This window comes from Lissotriton vulgaris, chromosome 6, assembly GCF_964263255.1.
Source record: "Lissotriton vulgaris chromosome 6, aLisVul1.2, whole genome shotgun sequence".
Lineage (NCBI taxonomy): Eukaryota > Metazoa > Chordata > Amphibia > Caudata > Salamandridae > Lissotriton > Lissotriton vulgaris.
Window position 1 is genome coordinate 1,689,101,336 of NC_141694.1, and position 21,774 is coordinate 1,689,123,109.

At 40.9% G+C, this 21,774-nt stretch overlaps 1 protein-coding gene across 3 annotated transcripts in view; it reads right to left on the minus strand.

The window, feature by feature from the left end:
- LOC147709322 (spermatogenesis-associated protein 7 homolog) overlaps nt 1-21,774 on the minus strand; it is a 1,261,012-nt gene that overhangs the window by 492,563 nt on the left and 746,675 nt on the right. For all 3 annotated transcript variants that reach the window (XM_086925461.1, XM_086925463.1, XM_086925462.1), the window contains exon 6: nt 7,703-8,196. In XM_086925461.1, coding sequence (XP_086781587.1) covers nt 7,703-8,196 — 494 coding nt within the window. The remainder of the gene's footprint in view (nt 1-7,702; nt 8,197-21,774) is intronic.

Below are 21,774 nucleotides of genomic sequence, written 5' to 3' on the forward strand. Positions count from 1 at the left end.
CGATGATTTGCTTGATCCCCAAAGACAACAAGGACCCTGCGTTTTGTAAAAACTACTGCCCCATTTCCCTTGTAAATACGGATTATAAGATCTTCGCCAAGTTGCATGCTCTACGTATTGACCCCATTTTACCTGAACTTATTGGCCCTGAACAATCTGGCTTCGTCAAAGGTCGTCTGTCCTCGTCCTCCGACAACTCAAGGGTTTTCTTTAACGTTCTTAGCAGAGCCTCCTCCTTACAATATCCATTAGTGGCCATAGCCTTGGATGCCGAGAAGGCGTTTGATAGGATCAGTTGAGAATTTATGTTTCGTGCCCTTAATTGGATTGGTTTTCCCCCGAAATTGATTTCCCTCATTTCCCTTTTGTATTCCGGTCCTAGAGCTTCCATCTTTGCCAATGGAAAAATTTCTGATTATTTCTCCCTCTCCAGGGGCGTTCGACAGGGTTGCCCTCTATCACCCTTATTATTTATTGTAGCACTAGAACCCTTTCAGACAAAAATTCGACAGGACGCTCAAATCAATGGTTATAATCCAGGTCCCAATCAAGTCAAATTATCGGTCTATGCGGACGATATCCATTTTTATTGTTCCAAGCCTGAATCCACCATACCCTCTTTTCTGCGCCAAGTTGATGCTTTCTCATTAGTTTCCGGTTACCACCTTAATCGTGATAAGTGTGAAGTTTTGCCTCTTAATGTCTTATGCCTTCGTCATTATTTTGACCAAACTGTTTTTTACTGGAACTCAACTAAAATTAAATATTTAGGATTATGGTTTTCCCCTTCTATATCGGACACATTAAAAGCCAATTTTGAATATATTATTAAAATATTATCTGATTCTATCACCAAATGGCATCCTCTTTTCCTCTCTTGGTGGGGAAGACTGTACTCAATTAAAATGATGTTGGCACCTATCATTTTATTCTCTCTTTCAATGATACCTATCCGAATACCTAGATATTATTTCAAAAAACTAGACTCGATTCTTTCAAAGTTTCTTTGGAAAAATAAACCTCCACGGATTGCTCTGTCTTTCCTTAAAAAAGACAAATCTCTTGGAGGTCTTAAATTTCCTGATTTTAAGTCTACCATTATTCATTTATTCTTAAACAAGCTTCTCGTTGGTTATCTACGGAGACTCCTACTTACCGTCCGATCTGGTTGTCCATGGAAAAATCTCTTATTTCACCTTTTGACTTCTCTGAGGTTCTTGCTTTTTCTGCTAACGTCTCTTCTTTGCATTCTCCTGTCATTGCTCATTCCCGTCACCTCTTGACTCCTTTCATATCCTCTACATATCCTTCCTGGTCTTCTCTATCCCAATGACCCATTTGGCACAATAAGTCACTCCGAATTAAAAATCGCTCTTTTTTCTGGAAGTCCTGGAGATCTAAGGTTTTAATGTGGATTTCCCAGCTTCTCCTTGATAAAGTTCCCCTTACCTTTGCTGATCTCCAGTCTCAATTTCTTCTTCCCAACAGTTTTACGAAACAATATGATCTTTTACTTCCTGCACTCCTTCAATATCTTCATTCTCTCCCCCTCTCTCTTGATTTTCCTCCCCTTTATTCACATCTTTCTCCACTGTTGCTTTCCTCTCCCTCGGCCTCTTGCATTTACTCTTGTTTACTAACCCCCTCTGTACGACTTAAAATGAAAACTGAATTGGCTTGGGAGCAAGATTTATCAGTCTCCTGGCCAGTTTCTTTGTGGGATAAGCTGTGGCTAAAAATTCACAAAACATCACGTGCAGCCAATACTACTCAGACTATTTTATTTATCAGAGGTTATTATTTTCCCCAGCTAAATTAGCTTCCTTCTCTCCTGAGCTCTCTTCTAACAGCTGGTCTTGCTCCTCCCCTTCTTCTGACTTACTCCATATGCTTTTCCACTGTCCATCTATTGACTCCTTTTGGCGTCCTATTTGGTCGCGTATAAATACCATCTTCAATCTTCAGCTCCCTTTTTCCCCCTCCAATGTCCTACTTGGTTCCCTCTCTCCGGATCTACCCCAATCTCCCACTCATTAGAAGTTACTAGACCTTTTTATTGCTATGGCCTTCCACTTGATTACCTCCAACTGGAAAGATTCCTCAAAACTTAATTACTCTGCCTGGTGGAATGCTATTTGCTTTAATCACAGACTAGAAACCAACTACGTTACCCCTATTCTCCTCGCCATTAAGAGAGATCTACTTTGGATTCCTCTTACAACTTATTTATCCTCACTTTCCCCCCTTGCCCTCCAATCACTAGCACTAGTTCCACCTCTTCTGACGAAGTCCGTAAACCACCTTGAGTCTCTTTTGTTGTCTTTTTTACATAGCTTTTTGTCATTTTATCCCCTACATGATATGTATTCTTCATGATACTTCTATTATCGCTTTATTTATTGCATACAATGTTGCACTTATACTTGCTTTTGTTATTTTACTTCACTATGTGATTTCGTTTCCTCCCCTTTTCTTTCTTTTTATTTCCTGATTTAGAGCTAAGTGTTTATTGATTCCGCTTCATTGTACTTATACATTATATTGTTATGATTTTTTATTTATTCATATATCTTCGATGTAATGCTTCCGTATGTTTTCATGCTTGGTTTCAATAAACTTGAACTTAAAAAAAACATGTATATAGGCCACTGCATAGCTTTCATATTGGTTATTTGTTTAGATGCTTATGTCTGTTTTATTTTATTTATTCATCACAATATCTAAATATGATCATAACAATTGTATCTATAAGGGCTTAACTATTGAAATGTTGAGGAACATATAAAAATAAAATAGATATCAATAAAAAGATACACAAATGAAAAATATATAAAAATACACAAATAAATTAGCTTTAAGAACAGCAACACTTGAAAGTCTGAGTTTCAAACTACCTATCCATATATGCACATATGGAGCCTCATAAAATACAGCTTTATATCTCTGTTATTTTCCTTATACATGCATACCTTCTATGTACGTATTTATCTATATATTTATTTCTTCAATGCTAGTGTAGAACTAAAGCCTTCAACTCCTGCCAATGAACTACTCTATGTCTCATCCTATACCTCTCTCAATATATCATCTACCTACACTCTCTGACTCCTCCTAAACCTCATTATACTACTATTAGCTCCCTAATAACCCTTTCGTGATTCTTCCCTCCTCTATCCCTTCTTACCTCACCCCAAACCTCATTCTACTACTATAAAGTCCCTAATTACCCTTTCTAGACTCTTCCCCCTCTGTTCCTCTTTTATCCAGTTCAATCAAACTAACAGACACACAGGTCCATTGCTCACATTAACAACTTATATTTCCCTATAGTAATCCACCACTAATTCTTTGGGTTGCAGGAGTAGTGTGCTACTCGCTAAAAAGCACTTAAGTGTCTCAAGAGTAGTAAGCTCTAAATAAATAGAATTACAATTGCATACCTTTAGGAGGGAAAGAGCAGAAAGAACAGCAGAGAGGAGAGAGAATGATTGTGTTTTCCTTCGGATTGAATTCTGGGTTTCCACGTAAATCAACTTGAGATGCAATAGCCAAATGTGGAGATCTTAAACATAGGGGCAGCATCATAAAACATTGATGCACTTTTGATGTAGCTTACATTTGTAAACTTTATAACTAAATTCATGGTATGCAGATACCTAGACATGAATGTGCTATCACAGAAGAGATATGTAGCTTCACCTTTGGAGAGTTTGTGATATGTTTCTACAGCAGTATTGTCTGTAAACAACTACAACCAGAACCCCAAACTTTAAGGCCTTTAAGATTATTTAACCTCTTGGGCGCGGCCGCGATTCTGCATCTGTGCGGCACATTCCGATTGCGGGTCATGACGGCCGGGAGCCGTCATCAGCACACGAGCACTGTGTGCCATGACGGCTACCGGCCGTCATCAGCATGGAAGGGGTTAAACATGGAAGTTTCATTGATTGTGTAATGGACGTGTAGTATTGATCTACACAAGGTGCTATACGGGTTCTCTATTTTTCAAGTCCCTGCTGGTTTAGGAATTTTAAACTATGTAAGAGTAAATATGTATTGTGTTGGAATGTGCCCTGAAGCTGCAAAACGTATGACTATACATGCCGGCAGAGACATACATTTGTTTTGCAAGCAAGTTACATGTAAAGATTAGAAGACATCCTTTTCTTGGAGAATGGGGTGCAGTGCTGGTCCTCAACAGGATGTCATTTTGCAGGTATCTGTTGAAACCTGCCTGTGCATGATGTTTGTTGATGTCAATAGGTACACATCTGTGCACGTATAGAAACGTGGCAGCTGTGAGTTATGTTAGTACATATCTTTTATGAAGGAAGGTAGTATGGTAAATATAATGGTACTCTTGTTTCCAATATGGGAAGGCGCTAATACATGGCCACTATAGGGCCTGCTATTGTGTGGGGTGAAGGATGGTTGTATAGAAACTGCTGGAACTGAGTAGGGTAAGTGAAGCGTGACATCACCATACGGGAAAGTGCTATAAGCTGTCTGAATAGAAATTGTTATTGTGTTTAATGCGCAGTGTGAAGAGATTACATAATGAAACAGTGAAGCGGGAAGGTTTAGCCATGTTTATCATATCATAAACAAACGTTGGCTACTGGAACGTGTTATTGTGCAATGAGTAGGTTATGGCTCTCACTTTAAGAAACAGCAATTAACCAGTCCAGCAAGATTTCAGCCTAACAGAGTGTATGGACAATCATTTTACTCTGATGCTCTTTGTTAGAACTGTGGCATGTAACAATGGGCCAGATGTATCAAGATACACTTTTGCGATTCTCAAATAGCGATTTTTAAGGAATCGCTATTTGAGAATTGCAAAATGGTATGTATGGCAAAATTTGCTATTTTTTAGCGATTTCTTAAAATTCCTTCATTGCGATTAGCAAATTGCTAATCGCAATTAAGAAATAATTTCCCATCAGATTTTCTATGGGCCAGGAGGCCCATAGGAATGAATGTGAAATTATTCTCAATTTGCGATTCGCAATTTGCTAATCGCAAATTGAGAATAATTTCAAGGGTGCAAGGGTGTCCAAAGTACACCCTGTTGCACCCCTGAAATAAGCATGGGTGCACATGTGGTGCACATGCATGCCCTAAGGGCATGTATGTGCATCACGTGTCACTTTGAAAAATGAAAAAATGGGCATTTTTAAAGATATTTGCAAATTACCACCAACTTGAAGTTGGTGGTAATTTGCGATTCCTTACGGACAATTAGCATTTTTTTTTGCATCATACATTGCATTTAAGGAATCGTAAATTTTGCGATTCCTTACATGCAATCGCAAAATAAGGAATCACAAATTTGCGATTCCTTATTTTGCACTGAAATTTGCTACATACATGCCATTTTGCTCAAATGAGTTTGCAAATTCTGTGACTTTCGGCATTTGCGAACCTATTTGAGCTTCATACATCTGGCCCAATATCACATGGGAATGGACTGAGGAATGGGCAGTGAAAATATACAGGGACATATTTCTGTGAAATATTCTGGGGAGTTTAAGTAAAATAGAAATACACGTCTTCACCAGGTTTCCTGCAGATTTTGGTTTGTGGAACTGAATCCTGGTTATTTCCCAATTTGGGGGGCTTCTAAACAGGCCTCACTACATGTGCCTTTCTTTAAATCATGCTGTTTTTGATGTTTAATTTGCATGTTTTTCATTTCAATAAGTCAACTATAAAGTGTACAGATGCAGTACAGACTGTTAAAGTGTCAAATGCCACCTCGGAAGAGCAACAAAGCCTTCCCCACTCATGCCTTGAGCTAACCCTATTGCAGGAGCTCAGAAGCAGCCATATAACTCTGTTGTTTGAAAGTGAAGGTGTGAAAGGCACTGCACACTAGGTTTTGCAGTTGGAGTGCTTAATCTGAGGAAGCAGCTAGTATGCCTTGTGAAAATGAGGGGCAGCTGCCTAGTCCTTAAATATAAAATATAAACTGGTAGGGCCCAATTCACAGAACTAACTTACTACAAAATCCTAAATGTACTACCATTTTGGTATTCACATAATGCACTTACTAATTTTGGTATTCACAGAATGCACTTATTCATTGATGAGTAAGTGCCTTATGTGAATACCAAAATGACTAACTTACTAATTTTGAGTAACTTACTCATTTTGGTACTCACAGAAGGCACTTACTCATCAATGAGTAAGTGCCTTTTGTGAATACCAAAATGAGTAACTTACTCATTTTGGTATTCACAGAAGGCCCTTACACAGCTATGAGTAAGTGCCTTCTGTGAATACCAAAATGAGTAAGTGCATTCTGTGAATACTAAAATAAGTAAGTTGCTCAAAATGAGTAAGTTACTCAAAATGAGTAAGATACTCATTTGGGTATTCACAGAAGGCACTTCCTCATCAATAAGTAAGTAACTTCTGTGAATACCAAAATGAGTAAGTGCATTCTGTGAGTACCAAAATCAGTAAGTGCATTCTGTGAATACCAAAATGGTAGTAAGTTTAGGATTTTGTAGAAAGTTAGTTCTGTGAATCAGGCCTGTAGTGTACACTTACAAGTGAATAGAGTAACATGAGCTTAAACAGTGTGTTACAACTGAGCAACATACTTTTTAACTGTGTAAGAAAAATAGAATACATCAGTCAATATACATTTTTATTTTATATGTTGCAACTGGACTTTTCTACGGCTCTCATTTTCCTGCTGTTTAGAAAACCAGTTTGCCTTGTTGAGATTAATTGCCTTGCTCTGGCTAAAACGCCTTGCAGTTCACCAGCCATGGGTTTCTTTCAAAACAATTATTTTCCTTAGAGAGGATAGGGTTAGGATATTGTAAGAGTAAACATTTGGAATGAATTAATAGTTGTTCTCCAAGCAGCAAAATACTAAACTGTGCAGCCCTCCAAACTAAAAGCCTTTGTGGGAGGAAAATTGGCTCTTTGGGTGCTAATTCCACCACACCCATTTGTACGAAGATTCTCTGTGTAGTACATTGTGTAACCTAAAGTATAAAAGCAATTAAGGTGAACTAATGAATTTTAGAGAATGACCATATAATACTTTGAGTTACTGATATGCAGCACCATAAGGCCACAGCAAATAGAGGTAGAGCAATCCCTACAAATGTATCAGGGTTTGAGGCATGGTCTACAACAGATACAGTACCACACTGCATATTGGTGGTCAATGAATGGCCTTCCTAAAATGTCATAACGGGGATGGGATTTGGGCTTCTTCATAACAATATAGTGAGAGAAGGTGCAGTCTCCCCATTACAGCAATGTTGTGGCAAAGTGGCAGCCAGGAGGCAGGACAGCTTGACAGGGTGTAAGCACTGAAAATAAGTGATGTGACTGTGGGCTAAGAGTGTTTTGGAAGAGACAGAGGTTGTTCATGTTCTGCTGAAAGGGGACATGTGTCAGGGTATGGTTGAGAGAAAGGGGGTCTGGCCACATATTACTTTTCCAGTGAAGTAATTTGATGAAAGAGGAGGGTTGTCTGTACTCAAGGAACAAGAAGAGATAATTATTAGGCTAATCTAAAAGCAAGTTTTGGTCTGAAAATCTGGGATATAACTGTCCTGGAATGATGCTCATGCAGGTTCAGTTATATAAAAAAAAGAATTTTAGGGGATGGATTGCAGTTAGCAAGCTCAGTTGTTTGTATACGACACTTTGATTACGTTTTAAAATGTACTTTTACCTGTATGTTTCAGTTGGGCTGTCATGGTACTCCTTTTCTGCTCTTGAAGACAGGTAGGCAGCTGGTCCATTCTTTTTTGGAGCTGCATAATACTTATACTTTGATAAGAAAGATTTGGATGATTTCTTTAAAGTGCGAGGAGTGAAAGGCTTCTTCACAGCAGAAAACCTATTAGAATGTTTCTCAAGAAGGTCTCCACTGTAGGTTTTCACTTGAGGGTCCTGGAATGGTGTCTTAGTCTTCGGACTGTCAGCACGCTTCATGGATCGAATGGATCGAGAAGTAGAGGGTACAAGAGAGTGTGGTCGTTGATGGTGTGGTGAGGAGGACATTGGGTGCTGCAGAATGCTCCTGGCAGTGTCTTGAGCAATGGAGATTGGTGATGGGCTCCTTGAAGGAGTCTTCAGAACAGGCATGTACTCTTCTCTTTGGATGGTAGGTGGAGCTCTTCGAGTTTGAGGTAAAAATAGGCTGTTCAGCTGATTGACTGAATGCTGTTGAAAAGACAAAAGGAGTATTAGAAGACTGCATAAATGTATAACAATTATCATTTTTCATCAAATATCTTTCGTCCTCAAATGAATATCTGTACTTATTACATTTATAGCATCTATAGTGCCTTTAAAGAGGTTCTTGGTCGCTAGATATAAACAACTGAATAGACAAAAGCCATGCATGTGTTTTTTATGTCTATTTGGAGGTGTGAAAACTGCTCAGATTCCATTGGTGGAGACTCATCAACCTCTGCCAGCAGAAACTCTTGAACCAGTGGCCCATGCTCAACAGATACCTGACTTCACAAGCTCATCACCCCACTATTTTTCCTTTTCCGGGACAACTAGGTATGGCATGGTACCCCCCTGAAGGAAAATATTCTAATTCTCTGTAGGGAGAAAACTCCATGAACACCAGTGACATGTCAGGATGCATGCTGAGCTTTGAATCTGTGAAGAAAGCACTGGCTAACAGTGCAGAACAACAAAACGATCTTTCCCAAGAATCATTAAACTCTCACATTGTTTAGAGATGGTGATGGTCAACTTGAATCATTAGGTGTATTTCTTTTGTGTTTGAAGGCATCAAGGCTGCTCGGTATTGAGTCTGGCGAGGTTGTCGATTGGGCGCTGCTTGATATCAAACCCAGTGAGGCCGTCGATGAATGTTAGCATTGATTCTCAGTGTCGAATTCAGTGAAGCTTTTAGTTAGGCAGGGAGCAGTACACTCTGACCACAGCAAAGAGTCTGGGACCTTGAGGAGAGTACTTGGGGGTCAGGACTTGCTCCCACAGAGGCCAGCAGAGGGGAACAGGTGAGGTTAAGTTAGTAAGCAGACTAAGGCTTCTGGAAGTTTGTCATAATAAAGGAGAATTAAAAAATCTAAATTCAATTTTGATGTCAGATTTTAAAAAAATGATGTTGTTTTTTTATATAACCACTGAGTGGCACTGCTGAAATACAAGAGCTAAATCAAAAAGCTAAACACCAAAGTGAGAAATTTGAATATTAGTTGAAGGGATGAGAACAAATTTTAAATAATAATCACAATCCTTGTCAGGGTGAACCACAAAAGTTAGTGATAAAATCGTGCTCATTCCCCTGGTAGCTGTGTAACAGAGCAGCCAGGCAATGTGTAAAGTATTTATGCAGCACTCAAACAGTACTAAAGTGACAACAGAACGCAAAGAAAATCCCTCACCAGTTTAGAAAAATATGGAATAGTTTAATAAATAAAATGACAACTAAACAACAAAAACCCTATAAGGACAGGAGATATGAAGAATTAAAGTTTTGAGTTATAAATAGCACTAAAAGGCACTAGGCACCAACCACGAGAATGTCTGTTCGCTTTAGACCAGGTCAAAGTTAAAAGTTAAGCTTACTCTGATGGACCGCCAGTGGGATACAGGGAGCAGGCCTGTCCTAGTAGAAAGTTTACCATCTGACTTAGATAGTTTTCTAGAGAAAAAGTCATCATCAACGAGGGTTAGGCAGACCAAACTCCAAGCTGGATCCAAAGTGGGGTTAGACGATTGGCAGGGTGCTGAAGAGTGGGGTACTGGTGCAGTAATTGACAAAGGCCGTTGGTGCTTGGATGAGGCTCAGCATTGAGTATGGTGGGTGCTGCCTGCTGTTGCACGGAGGCTGCATGGTATCTAAGTCAGTGACAGAGTTGAAATCGGTGAGGCCATTGATTAAGGTTGTTGATGTCGATACTCCGCATAGATTCCAGTGAAACTTTAAATTAGCCAGAGTGGAGTATATCAACCACAGTGAAGGCTCTAGGACCTTCAGGACAGTACTTCCACGGAGGCCATTAGATCGGAGCAGAACAGGTCCATTTGAGAAGCAGACAAATGCCTCTAGAAGCTTTTTTTAACCCTGAAGCTCAAACAGGAGGTGAGCCAACTGACCCTTGGAGTCACTTCTGGGGACTTGGGTTCAGGGCAAGCAGATCCAGTCTTTCGTCAGCATTTAGAAAGCAGGGAAGTCCTTCTTCTGATTGTTTACATGTACGGGAGTGTTATGTCGATGGGTCTCTGGGGTCTGTTGTTATGTCCAGCCTGTGGTTGGCAGGCAACCCTTTGTCCATCCTCCAAACCAGTTATGGGCAGCTCTCCCTCTCCCACTGGGTTGGGAACCAACTTGACTAGGAATATGAAAAGGGAGGCAGGTCCAGGTGTGACCTACTTCTGCGAGTGATCGGTTAGGCATCCTTTGAATCTCAGTAAGGGGCTCGGTAGAGTCTGCAGGCAATCCTGCCCATGGAAGAAAAACACCCAAACTCAAAGCACTTTGTCCACTGTCTGGGAGAAATCCACATCTTACTGAAGGGGAGCCATCAGCAGTCATTTGACATTGGACAGTGACAAAGGGGACTTTTGGTTTTAGGCAGGAAAGAGACAACTTTCCAAAAGTGTCTTTTCCTTAATAGTAATGTAAAAGCCAACTTTATAATTAAGTTGGACTATAAATTACTAAGAAAATGATTCCTTGAATAATTTTTCTTGCTGCTCCCAAACTGAAATTAAGCATTACAAATTGTTATAATGTAATCCAGTATTTTCCTATGAGAGAGCTAGCCTTGCCATAGTGAAAAAGTACTTTGGAGGTTTTTCACTGCCAGGATAAGCAAAATATAAATTTCTACATATCCTACTTTTGGATACCATGCACCCTGCCTTACTGGAATATAAGGCCGACCTTAGGGGTGGCTTCTATAAATAGGAAAGGAAGGTTTAGGCATGTTAAAAGGGTGATTTTGAGAGGTTGCACTTGCAATTTAAATACTGCACAGCAGGCAGCGGTGGCCAGCATGGAGACATGCTTTACCGGGCTCTTGCAATGTATGGTGCAATGAGCACTTAAAGTACAACCCTCAGTCCAGGTAGCACCATATACCAGGGACTGACAAGTAAATTAATTATAGCAATTAGGTGTAAGCCAATCTTACCATGTTTAGTAAGGAGAGCAGAAGCATTTTGCCACTAGTTGGCAGGGGTAGAGTCCACAGATTTCAAAGGGCAACAAAAACAGCTTCAGCAGCAGAAGGCAAATATCTGGGGGAATACCATGACACACCACTGCCTCAGCTATACCTTTAGTTTTGTTTTTTATTTATAGTGCGCAACAGCTACCCAAAAAGGGTTTCCCGGCGCAAAACGAATCAGTGCTCAGAGGAAAAAGAATACAGTCACACAATTTATCTGTCAAATAGCCACGTTTTTAAAGACTTACGAAACTGGGTATAATTTTGCTCATTTCGGAGTGCTAGGGGTAATTAATTCCAGAGCAAGGGGCCAAGGTAAGAGAATGAGCTACCCCCATCCGAGCTAGTTTGAATTTGGGGGTGATGAACCTTCCTTAGGTAGTAGAGCGGAGATTTCGGTGGCCAAAGACTGAAGGTATCGTGGAGCACAGCAAGAGTTAATTTTGTGCATATAGCTTAGGGCCTTGAATTTTTTTCGATTTTCGACTTTTAGCCAATGTAAATTACGTTGGTAAGTAGAAACGGAAGTGAACTTTGGGACACCACACAGTAGTCTGATGGCAGCGGTACCATCTGTAGTCTATGGGCTACAGATTTGTTTGAGCCTAGGTAAAGTAAGTTTCCATAATCAAGCCTAGATGTAATTAAGGCATTGATTACGGTTTTCCTAGTGGATTCTGGAAGCATCCAACAGATTTTCCTTAACCATTTAAGAATGGTGAAACAGGTTGCTGCGCCTTTGACTGATTGGGGATGCATGCTAAGTTGGTCATCAATCATGATGCCCAAATTTCGAACTTGAGGGGAGGGGGACGGAAGATCACCCATTTCACATGGCCAATGCAAGGGGTCCCAGAGATCTTTGTTTTTTCCTTACACCAATTTCTCAGTTTTTTTCCCTGTTTAATTTGAGAAAATTATGCTGCATCCAAGATGCTATGTTGTTCAAACCGATTTTGAGGATAGAAGGAGTGGTATTGTTATGTGAGGAAAGGGAGAAGATGATTTGAGAATCATCGGCGTAAGAGAAAAGGGATAAACCAGAGTTTTCTGCTACCTCAGCCAGTGGTCTTACATACAGGTTGAATAGCAGAGGGCTGAGGATGGATCCCTGTGGCACCCCATGGGCAAACGAGTGGATTTCAGAGCAGGCTGTTTGTGAGCAGACTTGAAAAGTATGATTTGAAAGGAAGGCAATAAACCAACTTAAAGCAGGTCCGTCTATACCCTGTGATCTTAATATATTTATCAATACAGTATGGGACACTGTATCAAAAGCGGTGCTTAGATCAGGTAAAATAAGCGCAACGGTGTCCCCATTCTCCAGGTGATGACGTATGTTTTCAGGGACCCACAGTAAGGTGGGTTTTGGTAGAAAATCCAGTTCTGAAGCCTGACTGAGATGGGTGAAGAAGTTTATGTATTGATACATACTGTGTAAGATGTGAATAAATATGTCTTTCAAGAATCTTTGAGAAGACGGGAAGTAGAGATATAGGGTGGTAATTGCTGGACATATCAGGGTCAGAATTTTCTTTTTAATACGTTTGATCATGATCTTATGATCAAATGTTTCAAACACTGAAGACTGGTCTAACAACACCGGGGCAACATCCTTTCCTTGGTCCTCTTCCATTTTAGGTAATCCATAACAGCCATTATCACAGACTCCATGATGTGAAAAGTTCTGAAGCCGGCTTGGGTCTATTGGAGAAAAGCAGTACTCTGTAAAGGTCTGCATAGTTCTTGAGCAAGTGAGCCTTTAATAGTTTGGCTGGAAATGGGAGCAATTAGATAGGATGGTAGATTTTCAGTATTATTGAGTCCTCAACTTGCTTCTTCATTAAAGGAATTACTTCTGCATATTTAAATGCATTAGGCACAATCCCCTGGTGAAGTAATTTAATAAGTAGGTCTGTTCATTAGTGAGACCATTTCTTTTAAAATGGATGGAGATCCTGATTTAACCTTAGATATTAACTCGCCCAATCTGATTTTGTCAACACTGGAGAAACTGTTTAGTGCTGTACTATTTGGCGTCTTCATAGGCTCCACTAAGTTGGAATGGGTAGTAATGGTACTGTCTTTAATTAATTATCTTTCTTTTGTCCGTGAAGAAACAATTGAGATTGTCACATAGATCCTTAGTATATCTCACCTTGGATGTGACCTTTCTAGGAGAGGCGTGATTTTCTAAGATCTTGTTAGTTATCTTGAAGTAATCCGAGATCTAGAATAGTTATATTTCCTCAGGATTAACTTTGCTTTGTATCCTGCTAATTCCTATTTAAAATTGATTTCCCATTCTTCCTTGTCCTTACTGTGCCATTGATGTTCAATTTGGTGCAATGTGAGGTTGGCCTCCTTCAACTCTTTGGTAAACCATGGTGCCGGTTTTGCCCGAATGGTTACTCGCTGCTTCTGCAGTGTCGCAAACTTATCGACTGCTGCAGTTAACCAGTTTTTTATTTCTCTTTCAGCCTCAATCATGGATGCACTTTATGCAGGTGTGGTCTGCTTAACCGTAGTTTCCATCTCATTAGTGTTCAACTCTTTCCACTTCCGTGTCATTAAAATCTCTGTAGATTGGCTACTAGACTTCTTCAGTAAAGGAACTGAGAGTTCTATCAAATAACAGTCTGACCATGTGCATTGTTGTGTAGTGGTAGTAAATGCCTCCAAATGTAAAGTCCAAACCAAATCCAAGGCATATCCTTTAATGTGGGTAGATTCAGTTATGTTGTTACTGAAATCTTATTGACAACATTGAAACTATGCATGCCTGACATTTCAGTTCTAAGCCATGTGAATCTATTCAGAAGTTAAAATCTCCAATGACCACTCTTTGTGTGACCTGAGTTCTCAGAGGGCTTATTATTTGAACATCTCGTGGGCAAAATTTGCCATATGCTGCGGGTGCGATTGGTAAGTAAACACACAGCCATACAATTGTTCAATTCAATCGTGAACAGTAGTAAATCTACGTTTTCAATGAATTTACACTGAAACTGATAAGTTTGTAGTCCCCATGTACAAAGGCTGCCACTCTGTCTCCTTTCTCTCTGTTCTTATGTTATAAAAATATTCATCAGGAATTGCTTCCAGTAGTTCTGGCATGGAATCCTCAGTTATCCATAAATTCACTAATCCATATAAACTTATCACTCCAGTGAGCCCTAGGGATATGTTTTGGACTACTGTTTTGAGCTGATCCAATTCATACATCTTTTGTGCATGATGGCTGGCCCCTGGTCACGGCCAGGCACAGACAGGGACAGAGACAGAGACGATTGCCTTTGGCACGCCCTCGGCATGCGTCCACTATGAGGATACGCTGCCCCTTTGTTTAAATAAACCTCATGCTTTCTAATCACTGGTCCCTGTAAGGCCACAGCACTGACCGTGCTAACTGCCAGGTCAAAATGGCAGCACCTGAAAGTGAGTGTAAGCACAGTTAGGTAAAAGTGCAAATGCATGTTTTAGAAACATCTCTGCCAGTGCGGTTCCCATTTCCCTTGAACATTTATGACATGATAATAAACACTTTGAAAAAATAAAATATGTGCACTTGCAGATTGACTGTAAACGGGATTTCATCAAGGTTTCTGTCCCAAGCAAGCAAATTATAGTCTCACAAAATCAGAAAGTTGCCAATCAATGAGAAAGCAAATTATCTTAGAAAACAGCCAGGCGCATTGGCTTTGTTAATAACTGTTCTAACAGTCCTTTTACTGCAACCCCAATATCAAAATTCAATGTCAAACTGACACCTCAGAGAAAGCAAATATATTTACCATTTAACTCCATACTGCTGGAAAGGGGGTGTGGCTTGATACACAACAGAGATGGCTGCTTATTTTTGAGCTCTGTGACACTGCTGGTGCGGACACTTATTTATTATGCGCTACAGGTGATTTTTGAATCACCTTTCAGCTCCGGAGAGCAGTGGAACAGCTGAGGATCGATTGGGAATATTTTGTTTCCCCATATTACTTCGTTTGAGGCTGTGACACGAAGAGAACTGTGTTGCGATATTTTTCAAAATGGTGGCCCTTGATGCAATTCTCCACACAGAACGACGCATGAAGCTGAATTTTATTACTAAAGCTCCTAACTGCTCAATTGACGTTGCCTAAGGTACTGTGCTACACTATTTGTGCTTGAAACTACGTGTTCATAAATATTGAGGCGTGGATTGACATACAGTGGATTTGACTGCAGTCTCTATTGGACTCTGTAACACAACGCGGCATATGGTGGCTGAGTTTCAGTATTAAAGCTCCTAAATGTTCATTTGAAACTGCCTAAGATATTGTTCTACTTGACACAGTGCTGTGTTCATAGATATCAAATATTGCGCAGAACTGCTTTCTCTTCATGATTGGAGGCTTAAAATGGCGACAACTGACTGAAACTTGGTCTCATACTGAGCTCTGCAATAAAATATCTATAATTTGGCATTGAGCCTGGTTGTAGTGCTAATTGCTCATTCCATTTGAAGTAACATGGCCATTATAATATTCTGCTTTGGTGCTCTCTATTGATTTGTTGTCATGACTGGAAGGATTTGGTGGGTAAAGAGTATATTCCTCTCTCTGATTTTTAAGGTTATACTTAACCTTACCTGCTCTTTCTAACCATACTAAGGTTATCTGGTTTTGATTACTACAATCTTATCCAATGGCGGAAGGCATGGGTGTTAATACCAAAGACAGAGATTCCAAGGGGAATTTAAAGCGCTCCAAACAGACCTCACCTACTCCGGAATTACCAGCTAAGGGTAGTCTTGAGTCTTTCTCAACTTTAGAAATGATTTTACTTAAGCTCACTACGGTTCATGATATTGCACAAAGTACGAAGACGAACACTGACTTACTTCAGGTAGAGGCGGCTGCAATCGGTAATGATCTTAAAACCCTTTCATTACGTGTTTCTAATGCAGAACCAAGAATAAGTAGTGTGGTAGACTTTACAAAAAAACAATCGAAGCACATCCAAAATTTGGAGTGCTCCATTATTTCCTTAAGGAGGGATCAAACAGAACAGGGAGATCGGAATCGAAGAAGTACTCTCTGTATTTTTGGATTACCGGAGTATTGTGAGAAGTCTGCTCCTTCAGTGATTGATTTTTTGCTTACTTGGATCCCAAATGCCCTGAGTACTTCTTTTAAGAAAGACTTTGAGATAGAGCGCTCTAACCGGGTCCCAACTTTTAAACCAAGAACGATGTCTCACCAAGACCTCTGATTTTTAAACCCTTGCACCATCAACACATGGATCAAATTCTGGCACAAATGTGAAAGATCAAGACAATACAATGGGAAGGTCACAAAATATATTTCACAAGATTTTTCCAGAGAGACTGTAATCTGTCGTAAAGGTTTTCTGAATCTACGCAAGAGGCTCACTGATATGAATATTCAATTTTCTTTTTCGGGTGCCTCATGATTCCGGATTACTTTCAAAGGTCATCCACAGATCTTTTATGAACCCTCAGATCTTTCCACATTCTTGGATAATTAATTTAAATCTCAGATGGACTCAGATTCTCTTCCTGGTCCTTCTCACCCCTAATGATTTGTATTTATTGACCTTGTCTAGTTTTAATGTTCTTTCACTTATCTAATACATATGCTAGCTCTATTTTTTTTGTTTTGCCCACAGTTTTTGAAGTCTTGTGCTGGTTTTTGTGCTCACTCTACATTGGGTGGTAATTTCATTGATGTTTCGCTCATTCTAGATTAGTCATATTCTATTAATTGGCATACTTTTTACAGGTCTATGCAATCCTCTGTACTATATTTAGTTATACTTTGGTTCACATTCCTACAATTTTGTCATGAACAATGCTGGTATAATTGTTCAATATGTTTCCTTTCAGGTATACTAACTATATGACTGTATGTATGTATTTATTTCTCTACTCGCCTTTAGTTTCCTTTTTTTCTATTTCCTTTGCTATAGGTAGGTATTCGATCCTTGTTTCTACTCTCTTTCTTGAATTTTTATTCTACTTCGGACTTTACCTCTTTCTTTGTTCAGTGCTCTATTCTAGGTGGTATCTATATACATTGTTATAGTATCTCATGGTCTCTGATTTCCACTGATATGACAGTTGTATAATTCTTTATAGTATAGTTATGATGTTTCACTTATGAAATAACATCTTATGGTAGTTATTCTATTTAAATCTTATCTCATATTTGTTCTAATGGAATGGTAATATTCATGATACGTTATATATGAATCATTCCATTTTAGATCTCTTATTTGACTGAACTAATCAGATGGATTTGTAATAAGCACTGATTTATATTTATGTCCTTTACTGGCTTGTTCGATTTACTTAGGGCTACAGGGTATGCAACTCACTGTCTTGTCTTCAGCTCTATTGGGATTTATATCCCTATAGGGTTTGTATGATTGTATGTCGGTATCTATTTCTCTTTTGACCCATCTTTATTTTTTCTCTCTCTAAATCCCCTTTGCGATATGTAAGTATTGTATATTTTATCCTTCATCCTTTACTCTTTCCTCTTCTCTTCGATTTATTTAACTTCTTGTTCGACCTTTATTCCACCCCTTATCTTACTTCTTTTCATTTCTGGTGCTCTTTCTTGATGATAATGTATCTATATATGATATACTATTTAATGATATCATTAATTATCATTGGAATGATAACTAAATTGTTGTTTTACACCATAATATGTACCAACTTGAATTTATTTGTTCTTTTTTCAATTTAGCTTTTTTAAGTATGTCCAAACTGAATTATATGCTGTTATAGTCATGATGGTTTGCTTATGTAAAGTTATCTTATGATAGACTCTTTAGATCTATTTATATTAATTTATAGTGGCATTTTATTATCTTAGGCTGATATTTTTTAGCTACTACAGTCTCGTATTTGCTTATGAAATATTATCTTTTTTTAAATGTTTAATATTCTCAAAAGTTCAAATGTTTTCAAGTATATTATATTTATTCAGTTGTACATTATTTATTGCTATTAATAAGAGTTATAGGTAATATAGTAATGCAACAGAAATACAATACTAGTTTTGCTGCTCTCCGGCTTGTTTATCTATGAGCTGTCTACACTGTCGTTGATAGCCTCTGTTGTCCCCACATGCAATCTGTCACTTACAGACGTCCCTTGGTGGGGTTACACTTTGATCTTGCTCCGTTTTTTCTTGGAGTACATCTGTTCTTTATCTTCTTCCTCCTATTCTTTACTCCTTTTCTTTTTCTCTACCTTAATTTTGTGATATCTACGCCATTTTATTTTGGGATATATGCTTCATTCCCTTTGATTTTTAGTTATATTTTGATTGCCCTTGTACTCTTTTATCAGAGGCATTTATTCTTAATGTTCCTTGCATATGTATGACTGGTCTAAATGTAGTTTACCTTAATGTTAGGGGTTTGAATCATCCTGTTAAAAGGGCCAAGATTTTAGACTATTGTAAGAGTTTAACTAGTGACATGGTTCTACTTCAAGAGACTAAGATAGATTTCAAAGAGGCTCTCCTCATGAGGAAAGATTGGGTGCTCAATATTACTTGCTCCGAGGCTTCTGGGAAAAAGAATGGGGTTATTACCCTGTGATCGTGGGCGGTCGGCGGACTGGTAAAGCAGGCGAGGAGGCCGGATATAGTGGGCGATAGTGATTTATTGGGGTTTTTGTACAAGGTTTTTCGGGGACAGTAGGAGAGTCCGGTCCAACACCCAGGAAGGTGTGTACGTCTTCTTCTCTGTTGTCCAGGCGAGATGAGGGTCCAAGGATCGTCCGGGTCTTTGGTGTAGCTGCCTCGTTGTGGTCGGAGGACACCTCGGAGGGCAAACAAGAGAAAAGAGGGAGCCGTTAGCTGTGCTTGGACTCACGATCCGGTACCTCCACCGTTAACCCGGGGTGTGTGGAAATGAAGGGGAAGTGAGGGCGGTATAGGTATGGGTCACGGGACGGAAAGAAATAGAAGTGTTCCGGGAGGTGGGGGAGAGGGGTGCTCTTTATACAGTGTGCAGTGCGTATTTACAACCTAACTAGTGCTACTGGTGACGTGCCTAGGATAGCGGGAACAATTTACACTGGGAGGAGTTTCTAACTATGTACACAGGCAAAAGGGAGTAACTGGTACTCACGCGCTCCGCCGTAACTCTCCTCCGAGTTACGGCCGCTCTCCAGCCACCTCCGTGGGACTCCACCACTCTTCGGACCACTCCTCGCGTTCTCCGTTCCCGTCTTCTCCGTCCGTCACCGGTCCAGCCGAAATCTCCTGCCACAATCCTTCGACGACGCTTGTGTCTTCCCTTCCGGCTTTTCTGTATCCGGCCGTCGGTGGAGAGGCGGGACTTCCGGGTTCACGGGTTATCCCTTCCGGTCCTTCGGTACCTCTGATTGGTTCCTGCAAAGGAGAGAGGGGCGGGATGCCTGTCGTCAGGGACGCTGTTGTTGGGGACTCTACGCGTCTGCCTGGACGGGATATGGTGCGAGGTGGTAATAGAGGGGATAGATCGTCTCGGATAGGGCGATCTCGGGGTCCGAGATCACATTCCCTTCCCCTAGCTGTCTTTCTTGTACCCTCTGTGGACACAGGGTAACGAGAAAGGTAGTCCGCGTTACCTTGCTCTAAGCCCTTCCTGTGTACAGTGGCGAAGTGATATGGTTGGAGGGATAGGAACCATCGGAGGACTCTATCGTTGTGGCCCTTGTTCCGCGCCATCCACTCCAGGGGAGCATGGTCAGTGTAGATGGTGAATTGTATCCCCTCCAGATAATAACGTAGGCTGTCTACTGCCCACTTGATGGCCAGGGCTTCCTTCTCCACCACGGCGTAGTTTTTCTCTCGGGGGAACAGTTTTCTGCTAAGAAAGAGAATAGGTTTCTCGTTTCCTTGGGGGTCTTTTTGGGATAGGACCGCCCCGAGTCCCTGTGTGGAGGCGTCCGTCTGTAAAATAAATGGCTGTGTATAGTCTGGGCTTACTAACACGGGATGGGAGGTCAGAGCGTTCTTTAGGTCGGAGAATGCCTGCATCAATTCTACCGTAGGGGATCTGAGGAGGGTGTCTGTTCTCATAGATTTTTTTAGGAGGTCAGTGAGGGGGGCCGCTCTTTGTGAGAAGTTGGGGACGAACCGTCGGTAGTAACCCAGGAGTCCCAGGAAAGCACAAAGGTCTCTTTTGCTCTGAGGGAAGGGGAGGGACTATATGGCTTCGATTTTGCTCTCCTGGGGTCTGATCAAGCCTTCCCCCAGGAGGTAGCCTAGGTACTTCACGGTCTGTGCTGCTAGGGTGGTTTTGGAGGGATTAATGGTAAAACCATAAGTCCCTAGGGAGGAGATGACCTTGTACAGGTGTTCTAAATGCTGGGTCCAGTTGTCACTGTAAATCACGATATCATCAAGATATGCACCAGCATAGAGAGAGTGAGGTTGCAGGATTTTATTCATGGCCCGTTGGAAGGTGGCTGGGGCGCCATGAAGACCAAAAGGAAGGACCAGGAATTGGTATAACCCGTCAGGGGTGGAGAAGGCCGTCTTTTTTCTATCTTCTTCACGGAGGGGGATCTGCCAATACCCCTTACAGAGGTCTAGCCTATGCGTTCGACCATCTCGTCGACGCGGGGTAAGGGGTAGGTGTCAAAGGAGGATATTTTATTTACCCCCCGGAAATCAATACAAAACCGGACAGACCCGTCCGGTTTGGGTACGAGTACTATCGGGGAATTCCACTCGCTTACCGAGGGCTCGATGATACCCATCTTCAGCATTTGTTCCGTTTCGTGTCGTATTACTTCCCTGCGGGCCTCGGGGACTCTGTATGGCCTTTGTCGTATTACCTTCCCGGGAAGGGTTTGTATCGCGTGTTCAGTGATGGTGGTATGTCCCGGGGAGGAGGAGAACACCTGTCGCAATGGAAATAGTACTGTTTCGAGTTCCTGTCTCTGTTGTGGGGTGATATCGGGATCGATACAAGGGGTGAAGGAGAGGGGATCGGTGTTAGCCGACCCACTTAAGACGGGGCGAGGGCCTTCCCATTTTTTTAGAAGATTAACGTGATAAATTTGAGTGACTCCACGAATGGGATCTATGTCTAGCTCGTAAGTGACTGGGGTCACCTGACGTAAGATGCTATATGGACCTTGCCACTGTCCCAGGAGTTTTTGATCGGAGGATGGAAGCATAAGTAACACAAGATCCCCTGCCAGGAAGGTTCTGGGTTTAGTGCCTTTATCATATTGTCCTTTTTGCCTGTTCTGGGCACTCTCGAGGTTCTGGCTTACTATATCTCTCATAAGGGCTAGGTGGGTTTTCAGGTTCTCCATGTATTCTGGTAGGGGCCGTGTACGGTCTGGTTCTGCTTCCCATGCTTCTTGGGCCATATCAAGAAAGGTGCGAGGGGGTCGCCCGTATAACAATTCATAGGGGGAATACCCGGTGCTACTTTGGGTGGCACAACGGATAGCAAACAGGGCAAGGGGTAGCATGTCTTCCCACCTCTTGGCTTCTAAGCCCAGCAATTTCTTAAGGGTCTGTTTTAGGGTGGCATTATACCGCTCGACTAAGCCGTCGGTTTGCGGGTG